General features: G+C 34.7%; 1 protein-coding gene across 1 annotated transcript in view; it reads left to right on the plus strand.

The window, feature by feature from the left end:
* CCDC102B (coiled-coil domain containing 102B) overlaps positions 1-18,487 on the plus strand; it is a 203,986-nt gene that overhangs the window by 71,100 nt on the left and 114,399 nt on the right. Inside the window, exon 5 of the mRNA XM_087438818.1 lies at positions 3,847-4,056. Coding sequence (XP_087294944.1) covers positions 3,847-4,056 — 210 coding nt within the window. The remainder of the gene's footprint in view (positions 1-3,846; positions 4,057-18,487) is intronic.

Below are 18,487 nucleotides of genomic sequence, written 5' to 3' on the forward strand. Positions count from 1 at the left end.
AAACAACGGGCTCTTCTAGGGTGCTATCTTAATTTCACTTTGTGTCCAATTGTTGTCATTGAAATACAGAGAAGCTCTATGTACTTTCTCCTTCATTCAATAGGTATTTATGGAGCATTTATACAGCATGTGTCAGGTGCCAGGCTGATGAGAAAAATGATATGGTTCCGGTTTTATAAACCTTACACATTCTGGTTATTGTCTTGATTAGGATCTTTGACGTCCTTTCAATGGTATCAAGCAGTGACAAGTGATGGAGATTGAGTTAATAGATGAATATGTTTAGAAATGACCCAATATTCTATCCTGAGGAATAATCCCTATGTTACATTTTTCACAAGTAACTCAAGTAATTCTTGTATTCACACTTAGGTTTGAGAACCAGTGCTTGTTTGTCCAATTTCCTTTTGTACTTTCTTCTCCTCAAATACTAATACTTCATTATTGGACTCTTGGCTCTGTAATGTTCAAACCTATTTCCTGCTTCTTTTATTGGGACACTCTTGCCTGGATTCTGCCTCTCTGCCTTCTTAGACTTCAGGTTTCTGCTTAAATGTTGTGTCTTCAAATAACTTTCTCTGATTACCTAATTTATTGTAGGTCTTTCTCATAGCCCCTAGACGTTTTCCTCCTTCATGAAATGCTGCCCAATTTATACTTAGACATTTATTTGTATTTTGACAATAGTATCTTCAGTGCTCTTTAGTTTCTTACATATAAATGGAACTCAATAAATATCTGTTAGTTAAATGTTTGAACATTTATATATTTTTTCAATGTTCCATATGTATAAAATTGGAGATAATTAAATCAACAAATATTTTAGTGATTACTCTGATTAGAACATACTTTTACATTAAAAATTTTAGAAAATATTTTTCAATAATTCCTATATTACCTGAAATTCATTTAACACTAGTACCTACTATTAGTTATAATTCATAGTATAGTAGAGTTAGAATTAAAATATTTTAGGATTTTTCTCTTGATCATTGGAAGTAAATCAATGGAATTCCATTTCAATTTGATAAAACTATTAGGATTGCTTATGATATACTCTGAAAGCTAAAATAGTACCTGATTTTTCTTTCATAATTTTAAGTTGCATTCAATTGAGTGGCTTTTAAGGTAGTGAATTTTCATATGATCCTTGGAAAAGAATGATCTGATAAGAAAGAATTTTGCAAAATGAAAACAAAAATAACACTGCTTAAATTTTTTATGATGTTCCAATTTTCACAGAACTTTTACTTTTTTTGATATGTGTGATATATGTAAATTTATCAAACAATTGGTATGTCAATTAAAAAACTGCAAATAGTAAATAATCTGACATCATTATTTAAGCTTTGTTGTTACTGGTGTTAAAATCATTCTTTTCTTTAATTATTTTTTTAAGATTTAGCGTTTATTCGTTCAGACAATATATTACTTATTTAAAACCTTAGTTCTACCTCTTATCTGTTATTAGGTATAAAATTGCAGCAATTTTTTTAAATGCCTGCAATTTTATAAAGCCTTGGCATAACATATTTGTCCTTGGCCAAAAAGACATTTATTCTCCTAAAATTAATTTTTCATCACTAAGTTGATGACTTTTTGTTACAGCTTTATTATTTACATTCTGATACATTATGCGATGATAATCAAAAAGTTTAAGCATTAGTCTTAATAATTAATGTCATGTTCAAAATTGAATTGTGAAATACTATTTTCACCTCATATAGGCACCCCAAATGTCAAACCACATCGTCTAAAATTTGATCCCTTAGTTTATTACATTTTATTGATAAGCAAGGTCTAGTGCCAAGAATGTAATTTTGGTTTCCTGTTTTTTAGAAGTCAGAGCCTCTCTTCGATTTGAGAACAGAACATTTTCTACAGTAATGGTACAATTATATGTATATGAAAAAGCAGTTTTTAGATTCTTTTTAATCAAAATTAATTTCCAAAGATATTACTGAAGTCTAACATTTTTCCTACTGTAGACTATGTTGATTTTTCTTTTAGTATTTAAAAGGGCGTGAAAAATATAATGGTATAATACCATTCAATACCTTGTAATCAAGCCATTTAAAATAAACAAAGTAAAAACAAGTAATTTCCAATTTTTATCCTTAACAAATAGTTTAAAAATGCCTCATATTTTAATCATGGTACATAGTTTACAAAGCATTTCAAATAGTTGATCTCATGCAGTCCTTACAATACCACACATTTGGTGGGTCTGGTATTTTCATCCTAATTTTACTAAGAAAACTGAGGAACAGAAAGAATAAGTGGCTTGTCTAAAGTCAACCAATGAGTGAGAGACAGAACCAGGACCAGAGGCTATTAGTTTATCTACTGGGAAGAGCTGCTTCACGATAGAGATTTATGCCATGAATAACTTTGACATTTGAATATACATATGCCAAAATATATGGGAGAAATGCATATATAATTCTTTTTCTGAAATTATATCACCACCATGTTTCTTCTCTAAGTAGTACATTGCAATGCAAAGTGCTTTCCCACCAATTTAATTAATTTTTCTTTTCACAAACCCTGTCAGATTAGAGAATAAATCATTCACATCGGGGAGATGAAGTTACCCGACTGAATTTATCCACAGAATAAATGGTGAAGTCATGAAGAGAATTCAGGCTCAGGATTAGAATTTAGAGCTAAAAGCTACTAATCATTTCTACTTACAAAATCCAGAACAAGAAAAAAATAACCTCACTATAATAATGAGCAAACATTTGAACATAATACAGCTGCAGAAAATAAACACATTTGATAATGCCTCTTTAAAATCTAAATATAAAAAAGTTAAAGTAATAAAAACTGACCAAGGGAAACATTAAAATTACTTTAAATGAATTGAATCTGAACTTTTAGAGGTGGGTTCTGGTCATTGGTAATTATAAATATCTCCCCAAGAGAATCTAATGTGCAGCCTTGGTTGGGAACCATGGGACGAAGGCAGAGATAAGCAAACTTTTTCTGTAAGGGGCCAGATAGTAAATATTTTTGGCTTTGCTGGCCTTATGGTCTCTGTCTCAACAGCTCACCTCTGCCATTGAGGTGTGAAAGAAGTCATAAGCGGCGTGTAAACAAATGAGTGTGGCTGTGTTCCAATGCAACTTTGTGGCACTGAAATTTGAATTTTATATAATACTAATGGGTCAGAAATAGTGTTCTTCTTTTGCTTTTTTCCAACTATTAAAAAAAGAAGACCATTATTGTGGAACATACTAAAATAGGTGGGCTAGATTTGGCTCACTGGCCGTGGTTTGCAAACCTGTACTCCCTAAAAATCAAATTGGCCACTCACTCATGTGAGTTTGACTATATTTCATAGTACTCTAATCACAGAATTTATAATATTTTGTTTCATTCACTTGTCTTTTTTCTCAGTGACTAGCATAGTGCCTGGAAGTTGAAAGGTATAGTAAACAAATGAACAAATGACTGAATAAATACATGAACTATATCCATCCAATCAAAATTGCCCAAGAAATGATTTTGTGCCTTCTCAAGTGATAAATGTTCATCAGTTGAGTGGAGATGGTTGGCAAAATATCATCTGTTTTTCACTTAACATGTTTATTTGACAAATACTGTTCCTATGGTTGTAGAGTCATATGAACCAAGAGGAAAGCTATATTTATCCATGGCATAGCCTAGTATTAGGACCTTTGTGTTGTTCTCAACTTTTCAGAAAAATACAGTTTTCTTCTTAAAAGTTGAATACATGGACATATCCATGAACCTTTCTTAGCGGAGGCCTGTTTGCTGAGTGCGTTGCCTTTGGGCAATTACTAATGCTACATGCTGCTTCTTTGTGTTTTCTCTGTTTAGCTAGAGAGATTGCAGGCTGAAAATACCTCGGAGTGGGACAAGAGGGAAATACTTGAAACAGAAAAACAAGGACTGGAGAGAGACAATAGAAGGCTAAAGGTCCAGGTGAAAGAAATGGAGGAGCTCCTGGATAGGAAAAACAGATTAAGTACACACTCTCAAGGTCCTGATTTCAAGACATCGCAAATTGAACTGCAGGAAAAAAACAAGGTACGGGTGCTCCTTGGAAGCAAATGTTCTCACTTACGATATGTTTCCTCCCTGATGCCCAGGTGGATGCTGCCTTAACTTTTGCACACTTGCAAATCTGAATATTTCCTTTTGTGCTATCTAATATCTGATAGGTTTCTCTCTTTCCCATTGTAAAATAAATGAATGTTGTTCATGCATATGAAAATAGAGTGTGACAAATTTTGTATGAAAACGTTGGAATACCACAAATCTGAAAGTTTCAAGCTTTTCCAAAATGAAAGAAAAAATGAAGTAAGGGATGGATCTTTGGGGTTTTGGTTTCCTGTTATAGCTGTGTCTGTGTTTTCTGAGCAATTGATCTTATTTTCAGTAAGTATATTTCTACATTAGTTTGAGCAACCATGCAAGAAGGTTTTGTCAGTAGCTATGGTAGGTATCTGCATAAACATTTACATTTGCTGAAGTTTACTTTTCTCTAGTTCCTTTTTAGTTGATCTTAGAAAAATTATTTTTGAGTCAATTAAATGCATCATGTAAATAGCTTTTGTAGGCTATGACATAAATGTTAAAACTAGAATTGAATTCAAAATTTCACTTTGGGAAATTTAGGTTGTTTTGGAATTATCTTAAAGCTGATAGACATAGTTACTGCTATAGATGGGATTTTTTTTTGATAAATAGGTTTATGTTTTTTAATATTTTCTTAATGGCAGTTGTAATTTATGTGTTTTGGTGTCAACATGCTGCAAAACATAACTATCTCTTTTCTGTTTCTTCCATTAAAGTGTCTATAGCATCTAAATGCACAATTCTATTTTTTAACTCAATTCCTTTAACAGTGAGTTAAAAGTGAGTTTGAGGGGGCTGGCCCCATGGCTTAGCAGTTAAGTGCGTGCGTTCCACTACTGGCAGCCTGGGTTCGGATCCCGGGTGTGCACCGACGCACCGCTTCTCTGGCCATGCTGAGGCCGCGTCCCACATACAGCAACTAGAAGGATGTGCAACTATGACGTACAACTATCTACTGGGGCTTTGGGGAAAAACAGGAAGATTGGCAATAGATGTTAGCTCAGAGCCAGTCTTCCTCAGCAAAAAGAAGAGGATTGGCATGGATGTTAGCTCAGGGCTGATCTTCCTCACAAAAAAAAAAAAGTGAGTTTGCTAAGTTCATATTTTTGAGTTATATAAGTAGTTCATACTCATATGAGCTCGAAAAGCAAAATGGCCAGAAAAATTGAATTCCATATCACTTTTCCTTATTCTTTGTGATTCTAGGGATTTATTGCAAGTGTAAGATTAAATTGCATTAGTGTTGCATGACGTGGCAATGCAAATACCTGAAGTTAAATGTTGTAGTCAGTGATCATAATTTCTATTGGATGGATTCATCAACCATCCCATCCATAATAGTGTATCTAGTTCTGACATATATACAACTGATGAATCTGCAGAGACTATTTTGCAGATTTCTACTTGTGAAAGCACAGAGTTATTTCAATTATGGAACAAGTTTTGAAAATACCTGTTTCATTTGATTCATTTGAACAGAATAAGCATTTATTGATGTTATACTCTGTGTCAGTTGCTACTTTAGATGTTGTTGATGTGAAGATTAATGAATCATGATCCCTGCCCAGCATGGGCTTACAGTCGATGTAGGGAGATACAAACATAAATTATTATCAATAATACATTGTGATGATTGCTAAGAATAAAATGGAATGGGAACACAAGTGAAGAAGTAACTCATTCTATTTCATTTTGATGCCTTTCTAGTTATATCAAAATGTTATATGTCACCGACGATATGAGGGCTGATTGGGGCCTGTTTGGAGCTGGCATATATACCAATTGGCGTGTCCTGTCAACAAGGCACATTGAGTTCAGACATGGGCTCTTTAGGACCAATGTAGTTCTTCAGCCTAGAACTAGACAGAACTTGCAAACTGGGACAATTCTGGGAGGTCTGACCAAATAAATGGATATGCTCATCAGTCAGAAGACTATTTCTTAAGTGTATATCATTTTGATGGCAGGAAGGAGGTGTTAGTGATTTTTACCCTCTTCATTAAGAATTCAGACTCACTGTTTGAACCAAAATAATTCCATATCATGAAGCAACTGCAGGTCAAAATCCTTCATACCAGAGAGATCCCCAAAGAAGATCAAAATATCAAGATTGAGAAGTCCCCAAATGCCAAATGAATCAAAGCTGCGTATAGAACATGCCAAAGTCCAGGGGCTAGTGTAGATGTTATATATCACAAAGCCAAATTGTAGTTTTAAAATTATTTCAATAAAAACCAACCTGTGTGTGTATAAATTATGTGTGTAAGTACTATGTAGGAGTAACATGTACATATATGAATAGAAGTGCCAAATAGAGGTACCATATGTCTATATGCATGTAAGTACTATAGATGAAGGAAGTAGTGGAAATAGGTGTTGGCATGTAAGACACACAATTGTAAACACCACTCATTGTCAATCTCCAAAAGAGATGTAAGATGTCTTACCACATTATATTTACATCTAATCACATTTAACAAACATTTGTGGCAGATACAAATCTACCTGCTACTCATAGAAATCTTCATGTTAATAAATTTTGTTCATTTCTTGAGTTTTAACAATCTCATTTTTCAATGAAATTTTTATAAATCCCTACTTATACAGGAGGGGAGGACTGTCACACGGTGTTGCGTTTGTTTCTTTGGCTTTAGTGTTATGGGAAATACATTTTTAAGGAAAATGCCTTTCAATTTTAAATTGCACTATTAATTTAAAGACAGATTCTTCTTCACACAAGTGACCTCATCACAAAAATTCCCATCTGGTAGTTGCTTTTGTATCCTGTGTTTAAGGATATGTGTGCATCAATTTTTTACAATTAAGAAAAAAACAGCAGTGCACTTTTAATGGATAAATTGGAAAATTACCACTCTAGTAGTAGCAATTTATTTTTAAAGCATAAACCACTGCTATAGACTTTTCTAAAACAACCTCCACGTGTGGATCTTTCAGTTTATTGTTGCTTTGGGTAATAGTGGCACTGTTCTGTGGTTCCGTGCCATTAGTGTAATTGACAAAACCACTGACATCTGATAACCTTCAGTGGCAGTATTGAGTGCTCTTCTCAGAAGGAAGCTGCATTTTAAATGATGGCAAAGATGTTGAGAACTAGCTTTGTGAAAACATAAATGAATCAAAGTGCATGTTTTAAGAGGAGAATAATGGAGCTCCATTTGAAATTCTGAATCCACAGCCAACAGTTCATTATACTTGTGATGCTTAATCATTAGTCTGTACATTTCCATCCAACATTAAAAAAAAATCCACTTATACTTATGAATATGCATAAATATACATATCAGGGTAATTAACATAATTTAACATTTCTAAAAACATCTTCTGCGCATTCAGCGAATTTGAATTCAATGACCTCAAATATTTGTTAAAAAATGTTCTTAGTTTTCTTTTACAAGATCAACGTAACTAAAATATTGAAGTGCGTTAAAAATTAAAGTGACTGAAGTAAGGTGTACACGTCCCACTGTGGTATGAAAAGACTGACTTTTTTTAACTCATACTTTTTGAGTTTCCATCTTATTATGGTTTATTATATATATTACATTAGTACAATAGCATATCTATATAGCATAATTAATATATCATGAAAGGGTAATTTTATAAACGGTAAACTCGTAAATCTCATACAAACATAAAATTAACATATGATAAAGATTTTATGTAACCCATTTATTAATAGAAGAAACCAGAAAGATGTTACAGCAGCTGAAAGAAGTGACTAAATATCAGACAACTGGGGAACGTAGAATGCTGAAAAGAATTTGCTAAATAGATGCAAAACTGGTTTTTCCACAGTGTATGGGGACATCAATTGCACCTCTACCAGACAAAATTAATCTGCACCTCTACGGACAAGAATCATTTGCATTGCTGTGATTACCTAGAAATTACAGAGTTGTGTGTAAAATATCTTAAAGACACTGAAAGTTGCAGTCCCTATAGAATCAGAAAATCCTACCTGGAGGAATGTGTTAGAAACAACTATCGGGACTCTTTGTTGCCCTTTCCCATGTGTTTCACAGTTTTCCCTGACAGTGTGAAGTAACTGATGTGCATGCTTAATAACTCTTCACGGATGAGTTCATCAACACTTGGGCAGTGTTACTCTAGACTAGGGATGGGCAAACTTTTTCTGTAAAGGTCAAGTTTGTAAACATCTTATGATTTAGGCCACATACGTCTCTGTTACATATTTTTAAAAATGTATAACCCCTTAAAAAATGTAGAAAACATCCTTAGTTCATGGGCGGCACACAAACAGATCTGGAGCCACATTTCGTCCATGGGTCATAGCTTGCTGACCGCTGCTCTGGACCAGTGGTCCATATGGTTAAAGGTGTGGAAGGAGCCAAGCATGAAAGTGTGACAGAGGCAGGGGCAGGGCAATAGGTGACAGCAAGACCTCGACCTAGCTGGAGAGTAGAGCCTGTCCTGAAGGCATGCATATTCAAAGTATTAAAAACATCCTTCTGGCCACACAAAACCCTCTGGGTGGGATCTTCCACTTGGGTTTTTAATGTGATCTAGATGGTCTGCCCTAAATAATGGCAATTATTTTAAAACACTTAGGAAATCACCACTTTGATTTCACAGCAAGATTTCCCGTCAATTATTATACAGGTGTCTCTCTACTAGTCCTATTTCCCTATAGGGAAACAATTGTCATTTCTTTTGAGACTTCATTGACACCCCCTGTGCCTCGTGTACAGCAGATATGGAGTAAAGAGTTTTTGAATAAAAATAAGTTGATGACCCACAAAACATAATTCTTTAACATTATATATGTAGGTGCATGCATTATATTTCTGCTGAGGATTTCAGCACAATTTGAGGACATAACTGATCAGTCATCTGAACGCGCCTAGTAGTTGACATTGCCCAAATGGCCTTATTTGTTTCTTTGGAAGAAAAACCCTGAACATACCCTGGCATTATAATTCAAAAAATAGAGAAATTACGGTTTGAGACTATAGATGGGTACAGAAATTAGATAGCCCGTTAGAAGTTTTTGTTTGAAACTAATCTGCTAGATACAAAAATAATTGCGTTTAGCTGATATTAATATTTGTATTTAGTTTTGAAAAAGAGACATACAGATTAAAATAATCATTTAAAGGTTAAGTATTAATCATAAACAGAAACTACATCAAAGTTATGAATTTTATTGAGATTAAAACATTCTGATGTTAGACAGTAGTTCTGTTTAGGAATTATGTATTATATCATCATTAGAAGAAGAAAAAAAACACTTTAGTTTTTTTTCAAGTTAAAAGTTATATACAAAAGTACCATGTTAGATATCTAAGATTCAGTGTCTAGAAGCAGTCATAACATTAAATTTTTATATTATTTGGAAGACTTCTATTTTTTGTTAGTCATTTTATATGATATTGGTTCAGGAGAGTCTTTTTTTAAGCACTTGAGTCAAACAAGGAGAGTTTTGCACTGAGAAGAAAAGGGTAAATAAGTGAATTTATAATGGTGAGGAGAATCAGTATATTCTCTGTGATGAGGGTGAAAACAAATGAATTAAAAATGGAGGAAATCATTAATGGAGTGTATACTGCAAAGACAAATTAAAATAATAAGAATGATTAATCCTAAACTATTTTAAAAGTATTTGCTGAGAACAGCCTAAAATTAATGAAGCTCAAAACTAAGACAATATTTCAGGGCACTATTCTTATTGAGGTGGGCATGGAAACACGAGGGGGAAATTCCTTAGCAGAAACTTCCAGGGGCTCATGTTCTGTTGTTCAAAGTTATGAATCCTAGAATCTACAGCCTGAGGTCAGTAATACTCTCCAGAGTTAGGTGGGAATAAGGCCAGAAAAAGAAGCTTAATGATAAACTGAAAATCACAATAAGCCTAACATCCAGAGGAAGGAATGTGTCCATAGTGAAAAATTCTAAAGGTAGGGACTAGAAAAGAACACTGAAGTCATGCCATAGCTGGAATTGTATCTCATTTGCCAACAATTAACTTGATTGAATATATTATAAATTATAATACTTATAGTGTAAGTAGTTCTTTGACTACTACTGTAATGTTGATAAACTGTCAAAAATAAATTTATGAAATATTAGGGGCCTACCAAGAAGTTTATACTGTATAGGGTTTAGGTTATAAGTCCTAAAGTACTCACTCATTGTAGAAGTTATAAAATTATAGCTTGGTTAGGTTTTCCTTGACATAAACTAATAGCACATTTCTATCATAACCAGCAGCATAAGAAATATGAGTGACGCTGGAGATTACATGGGATTGGCTCATTTAGAATAATTATATTTCTAAAAATTGCATTGTTAGCATTATATCATTCATACCAGGAATCACGAATTTTCTTATGAGGATTAGTTTATATTTATTTATCTGGAATTCAGGGATTAACAACTGCATTTGAGATACTTTAATCTGCATACCCAAATGTCATGTACAAAGGGGTAATCTAGAGATCTCTTAAAACGCAGATTCTGCCTCAGTAGGTCTGGGGGGGGGGCCTGGGATTCTGAATGTTTCTCAAGGTTCCTGGTAAGGCCAGTGCTGTTAATTTAGCTCCAGATCCAGAGTAGGAGGTGCTGGAGAAGAGCATACCAAGTAAGAGGTGAGGCCAAGTGGTGACTGGCAGGTGGTTAATAGAGGTAACAACAGGTGAAATAGTTGTTCTCCAAAGAAGAATCCTTCCCCTCCATTAGGATTGCAATGTTTTCTATAATCTCATGTATCCTCTGTTTCTGTATTTTTATCCAAATTTTTTAACCCAATTTTATCCAAATTCTCAGTATTTCTCCATATTATTTAGGTGTGCCCATGTCTTCTTCTCAGTCTCTCATATTTTCTTGCCTCTAATTTACGGAAGCATAGCTGGAAGTTCTTTTGGGAAACTCATGGGGGGTGTGGCCACCATGGCTGTCACTTTGAACCCAATAGACAACCTTTCTCATGAACACTTCACTTTAATCACCATCAGGCCATGAAGTAGCTCAGATCGTATTTTCTGGAAGTTGACGGATAGCTTCTTGTTCTCATTGAAAGATACAAATATACTGCACTCTCAACCCTATTCTGATTCTTTCTGACTCAGCAGGTCTGGGGTAAGACCTGAGATTCTGCATTTCTATGAAGCTTCCAGCTGGCGCTGGTGCTGCTGGTCCACAGACCACACTTGAACTCTCGCAAGGACCTAGACTACGGCAATTATTAATGATTTCTCTGCAGCCTTGCAGCCAATCGCCCTCTCACAATTCGTTTCTACTCTGCTACCAGAATTATTTTTCTTCTTTGCTTACTTTTCTCTACCCACTCTTGCCTTTTAGGCCCTGAACGTCTTCGTGCTTTCTCCTACCACAGGATCTTCACATAGACTGCTCTTTCTAGGAGAATAATCTCGTTTCCTATGTAGATTTATTCCATCACCAGATTTCTCTGAGATAATCAAGCTCATGCATCTGTCAGTTAAGCCAACAATTAACTTAGATTTGTCCATTTAGGCAACACTACAACTCTGCAGAGTTGGGAAATTCAAAGAACAGCATGGCATCTTGGTCTCTCTCAGTCCTGAACACTATATTGGCCAGTGGTTTGAGCCATTTCCTCCCTTCGACAACCTCTGTATATGTACAGGCCCTTTTTCCTAAATGCAAAACTGGTAGTTACATTAAACAAGCACATATGAATTTGAACAGGACGCATCTGAAGTGCAGCCGGCACCATGTTTCGTAGAGCAGCATACGTTACACTCCGACCCCTGCGCTGGCCTGTTCCCCTGCTTGAAGACGTGCTTCAGGTTCAGGTCCCGGCAGCCCTTGGTGGTGTTTCTTTAGCTACCCTCTGTATGCCTACAACCTACCACAGTTCCTTTCACAGAGAGGCCCTCAAAAACATTCATGAGATGAATGAATTACAAAAAAGGAATGGAGGTATTGGTGATATAAGAACAGTAATCAGTGGTGTGTATGAATCACAGTCCTGGAGAGCTGAGGGTGGATGATTTTCCATGGACGTGCACTGAGAGAGGGTAGCCTCTAGAAAGTGGCATCAACAGATACCTCACATTAACATAGGGGAGGTGGGACCACGCCTAAGAGAGAAGCACAGAGAGAAGGGAGTTTCAAGAAAACGGGTAATCTTGGGATTGAAAAACGAATATTTGCCCCATGGCTTGGTGAAAAGAAAGCAAAACAAAACTGTAAGGACTCCAGCAATCCTAGACCTTTTCCTAGCTCTTACCCTTCCCCTTCCTCCTCGTTCACTTCTTTGAACTTTCAGGCGGACAAAGAATAAGAGAAGACAGATGAGAGAAAAGGAAATGAAAAGTGGGGTTTGTGCCCACTATCCACTGAGAAGACAACAAAATAACTAAAGAGGGAACAAACAGGGACCGGCCCAGTGGCGCAAGTGGTTAAGTGCGTGCTCTGCTGCGGTGGCCCGGGGTTCGCCGGTTCGGATCCCGGGCGCGCACCGACACACCGCTTGTCAAGCCGTGCTGTGGCGGCATCCCATATAAAGTGGAGGAAGATGGGCACGGGTGTTAGCCCAGGGCCACTCTTCCTGGGCAAAAAGAGGAGGATTGGCAGATGTTAGTTCAGGGCCAATCTTCCTCACAAAAAATAAAAATAAATAAAGAGGGAACAAACACATATAACCTAATATTTATCAAACTACGTCCTGAGTTTGCTGTAATGGGGAAAAGTAGAATTGCCATTCCCAACCATTTTTCTAAATATGATGCCTATCCTGTAAAGGTTGATTTGCTTTACTCAGTGGATGGCACAGATTCTTGTGTTCGTAAGCCTTCATTCTTCAGTTGATATGCAGTATATGCATTTTCCATTGTAAATAATACCTTTTTTAAAGTGAAGAGTATGGAGAAAGTGGTCAGTATTCCACTGGGTAAAGCCCCATGGACGTGTCGACATGCGTCTCCTGACATGCGTTGGAAGCTTGTTTTCTTAAATCATTCTGGCAACTGACTCCCTTCATTCAGGTCACATAATGGGTCATTTTCAGAAAGTTAATGTGACAGGGTGGTAATTGATGTGTCTCAGGAAAATGATGAATTAATCTGAAAGTGGAAAGGCCATCAAAGTCAATTCCTAATGAATTTGCTTTACTGACAGTAAAGAATTAAGGAATGACATTATATTTATTTCACTTAGAACTTTGTCCTCAAATATATTTTATTTCCCTTCAGTGGTTTAGCAGGCAAACCTATGGTTTTGTTAAGTTTTCCTCATTCATTATTTTTCTTCCAAATTCTTCTTTTACTCAATTAAATTATTAAATAATTTAAGAATAAGCAATAATTATATCTATGCTTTTACTTTTGTAAAATAGTAATAATTTAAATATAGAATAGTATAATTTGATGTAAATAGGATCATTTCCTGTTTTTCTCTCATTGTTCTTACACATCTTTGCTATCTGAGATACACTAGAAATTTTAATTTTCAGTGTAGCCATTAGCAAAAACTTATGTGTCTGTAGAGACTTTCAGATATATGGAAAAATTTAACTCTTTTGTATGTGAAATGTTATATTTGTTTATAAAATATGAAAATAATTTATTTTAAAGAATATCTTGCTTGTAGCAAAACACTAGGCTAGGTGTCTTTTGTGAATTGATAACTTAGTTATTTCATAAAACTTAGAAAACATCCATGGTTTTGTAGACATTTTAACAAAAGTTAATGAGATTGTGTGGACTGAACAGAACAATCTCCTTTTCCCTAGAATATCCTAAGTTAGCAGAGATAAAGACTCTTCAGTACCATTTATTAATGTCGTAAGGAAGATATCTACTGGAAGTTCCCTACTGGATTGAAATAAACCAGTATACTGCAAAATAAGGTGGTATTTACTCTAATATGATTGTTTTCACTCACTCTCAAATACACACACGTGCATACACACACATGCACACACACACACAAGGGATTGATTTTTACAAATTTAACTCTAAAATAAGAGTTTTATTTTTCTTCCTGTTTTGTGATTCTCCACTGAAGCTAAGTTACAAAAATAAGATTTTTATACATATGAAGCATTATTTATAGGAATAAATTATTATTGGGTGGGGTTTCACTTTCTCTTACTAAAACCCCAAATGCTGTCATGTCTTCTTAAATTAGAATTATTAATATTAAATCTCAGTCTCTACTACAATGTTTGGCATATCCTCATAAATGTGTGTCAAATGGATAAATAAATTTATGTATTTATGCTTCCATTTTAATTTTTTAAATTTCATTTTATACTTTGATTTATCTTTTCTTCTTATGCTCTCCTTATTATTCTATTAGCAAGGCAAATGTTAGAGGGCAGCAAAGTCTGTAAGGTTATCGGAGGTTTATATTATCCTTTAAAATCTCCTTCCTATGTATCAGATAAATGGAATTTTATCCACTAGCCAATTAAAACAAAGATGCGTATTCTGACACTGTAGGTCACTTATATTTTACAGAATTAGAACTTCACAAAATTTTATAATGTAAATTGCGACATTCAGATATGAAATTATATCATTTTGTGTTTGATATGACTAGCATACTACTACTAATCCACTATGTTATTACAAAATGATTGGCAGTTCACATAGGTGCTATCAGTGGATTTCTATTAGCTTGATTTAAAACAGTGATAAAAAATAATATTTAGCTTCCTATTTAAAATGATATAAAACACTATGGTTATACTATTTCTTTCAAGTTAAAACTAAAATTCAAATTAAAAATAAAACTATAAGATTAGTAAAAAACTCAGATAACTTTAGTAGGTCTGAGACATTCACTATTTGTTTCTTCTTTCTTTTTCTTTTCTTAAAGTGAAATCACATTACATAAAATTAGGCATTTCAAAGTGAATAACTTAGTGGCATTTAGTACGTTCACGATGTTGTACAACCATGACCTCTAACTGATTCCAAAACATTTTCATCATCCTCAAAGAAAATCCAGTAAGCATTATGCAGTAACTCTCTATTCCTCTCTCCCTCAAGCCCCTAGCAACCGAAGATCTGCTTTCTATCTTTCCGGATTTACCTCCTGTGGATTTTCATGTGAATGGAATCACACAAGGTGTAACCTTTTGTGTCTGGCTTCTTTAACTTAACATAAGGTTTTCAAGGGTCACGCACATTGTAGAAACATCAGTACTTCATTCCTTTTTGGGCTGCATAGTATTTGATTATACGGATATTCCACAATTTGTTCATCCGTTTGTGCTCGGATGGACGCTTAGGTTGTTTCCATCTTTTGGCTCTTTTGAACAGTGCTATTGTGAACATGCACGTACATGTATTTATTTGAGTACCTGTTTCTAATTATTTTAGGTATATATCCAGTAGCAGAATTTCTGGGTCATATGGTAATTCTATGTTTAATTTTGGAGGGACCTACAAATTTTTTCCCACAGTGGCTGAACCATTACATCCCCAACACAATGTATGAGAGTTTCTATTTCCCCATATCCTCAGCAACACTTGTTCTTTCTGGGGTCTTTTTTTAACTTATAGCCATCCTAGTGGGTGTGAATTGGTATTTCATTGTGGTTCTGATTTGCATTTCCGTCATGACTAAGGATGTTGAAAATCTTTCCATGTGCTTGTAGGCCATTTACATGTCTTCTTCGGAGAAATGTCTGTTCAAGGCCCTTGCCCATTTTTTAATGTGTTGTTTGCCTTTTTGTTGTTGAGTTGTAAGTGTACTTTACATATTCAAGATACTAAACCCTTATCAGATGCGTGGTTTGCAAACATTTTCTACCATTCTGTAGGTTGTCTTTTCACTTTCTTAATACTGTCTCTGATGCATGCAGTTTTTAATTTAATGAAATCCAGTTTATCTATTTTTTCTTTTGTTGTTTATGCTCTTAAGGTGTCATTTTTAAGAATCCACTGCTACATTCAAGGTTATAAAGATTTACCCCTATTTTTTTCTTCTAAGATTTTTATGATTTTACTTGTTATACTTAGATCATTGATCCATTTTCAGTTAATTTTTGTATATGGTGCAAGAAAGGGGTCCAACTTCATTATTTTACATATGGATACCCAGTTGCCCCAGCGCCATTTGTTGAAAAGACTATTTTTTCTCCTATTGAATGGTCTTGGCACCTTTGTGGAAAATCACTTGTTCATAGACATGTGGGTTTATTTCTGGACTCTCCTTTCTACTCCATTGCTCCACATGTTTACCATGATACCAGTATTATATTATTTTGGTTACTGACCTTTTTAGTAAGTTTTGAAATTAGGAAACATGAGTTCTTTGTTCTTCTTTTTCAATACCATTTTGGATGTTCTAGGAAAATTGAAATTCCCTAGGAATTTAAGGATCAGCTTTACTGCAAAAAATGCCTTAGGGATTTTGACAGGCACTCTGCTGAATGTGTAGATGACTTTTGGAAGTCCTGAGATATGGTGAAGGTTTCTGTCCCTCCAACGTTCATATGTTGAAACCTAATCCCTAAAATGATGGTATTTGGAGGTGAGGCCTGTGGAAAGTGACTAGGTCTGAGGGTGAAGCCTCATGAATGGAATTAGTGCCTTTATAAAAGAGGCCCCGGAGAGTATGCCATATTATTATGCAAGGAAATTGGTAACTGCTAAATGTGTGATTCAACTCATATGTAACAGGAAAATGGGACTGGAGGCTAGAGAATGAAAGAATGAGACACTTATCCAAGGTCCATGATCAGTATTTGAGTGATTTTGTCCAAGCAATACTCTTTCTGGTTCAGTTTTCTAATTTTTAAGAGAAGAATTTGGAACAAATAGCTGAGATTCTTCCAGCACCAAAAATTCCATGATACTATTTTGTTTCCCAAAATTTAGCTACTAGGTTTAAATAAAGACACTAATTTGAGGGATTATGAGGACAATGTAATATTTCTTTGGAATTTCAGTTTATTTTCACTAAAATAGCTGTTGGCTTCTGATACAGCTTAGTGTACTCTTTCCACTTCATGGATTTATTTCTTTTTAATTTACACAGTTAAATTTAATATGGTTGTTGACATAATTGAGAGATTTTTCATTTTGTATTTCTCTGCTACTGGCCATGACTTTCTGTTTCCCTATCATTTTATTATGCTTAATTTAATACTTTTTAAATCCCCACAGCATTTGGCAGCCTTTCTAATTCTCTCTAAATGCTAGGGAAACAGAGGAGAGGAAGCATCAATACATCAGTAACTAACAAGAATCATCTGTTTTTTAACCAACTTTGATTTAATTTTCCATTATATGTTTCCTTTTTGTTTTTTCTTTTGTGACGGTGGTTCTATTTTAGTGCAAAGTGAATAGGAAGTCAATTAAGAAAGAATAATTACAAATCACATTTATATTTCACAGTCAGCTCCTTTTCTATTATTCTGAAATCACGTTACTTCACATATGTTTGATAGATTTTACGTGGTGAAGAGAAGAAATTTAAAAATAGATTAGATGTTGTTATCTCCTGGAGCACTGTTTCTTAAAGTTGGATCATGGTCACATCTGTACCAGAGAGGGTACTTTCTGAAAACAAAAATTTTGAATTAGTAGCCATGTAACTTGGTGACTAGGAATGTACGTATTTTAAAACAAGTAGCCAGGTGATTTTTATGTGCATTAAAATTTGGAAGACCATGAGTCAACATCAATGTTCCCAAAATACATGTAACATCCTTTGTGATAACTGTAAATGACTTTAGGTTATTTCTGACTTAGCATTATTGAAATGTGTGTGTGTCTGTGTGTGTGTGTGTAACTTTAGGGAGGACAATGATTAGGATAAATATCTTTTGTTAATGATAATTTCACATTATTTTCAAGGATGTTTTATACACATCATAGTCAATTTAAATAAATATCACAAATGAAATTTATTTTCCAATCTACTACACTAATGCTTGAAAACCTGGTTGTCTTTGCACTGGAGGCAGGTTGGTGGCTGTTTTAGCGGCATGTCCTTGGTGGCATGGGGAATGAGCAATGAAATGTGCCAAGTCTGCCATGCCAAGGTGAGGCAGGTGTGGGGGAGCAGTAGCATATGGAGACATAATTAGCCGGCTGAATCTGTAATACAAGAATAATTTTACCTTAAGCCAGTTAAAATTAATTATCATACCTTAAGCTAGATAGAATTAATTCAATTTCTCTGAAAGAAACTGTTTATTTGGCACGATTTGGGTGGATGTAGCTGGAATGGTTTTTTCCCATAGTAATGAGCATCTCTTAATTAGCACCATGTCCTTTGGTTCTATAAACAATGTAGGGAAAAAGAAAGAAAATTTGGATTCACAAATTTTTAAAACCCAAATGTGTCCTTCTCCCCAGATGATTACCTGGGTTTTAGTGTTTTCTAGTCTTTATATTTG

This window comes from Ceratotherium simum, chromosome 14 (assembly GCF_057802395.1).
Source record: "Ceratotherium simum simum isolate JZ-2026a chromosome 14, ASM5780239v1, whole genome shotgun sequence".
NCBI classification, from domain to species: domain Eukaryota; kingdom Metazoa; phylum Chordata; class Mammalia; order Perissodactyla; family Rhinocerotidae; genus Ceratotherium; species Ceratotherium simum.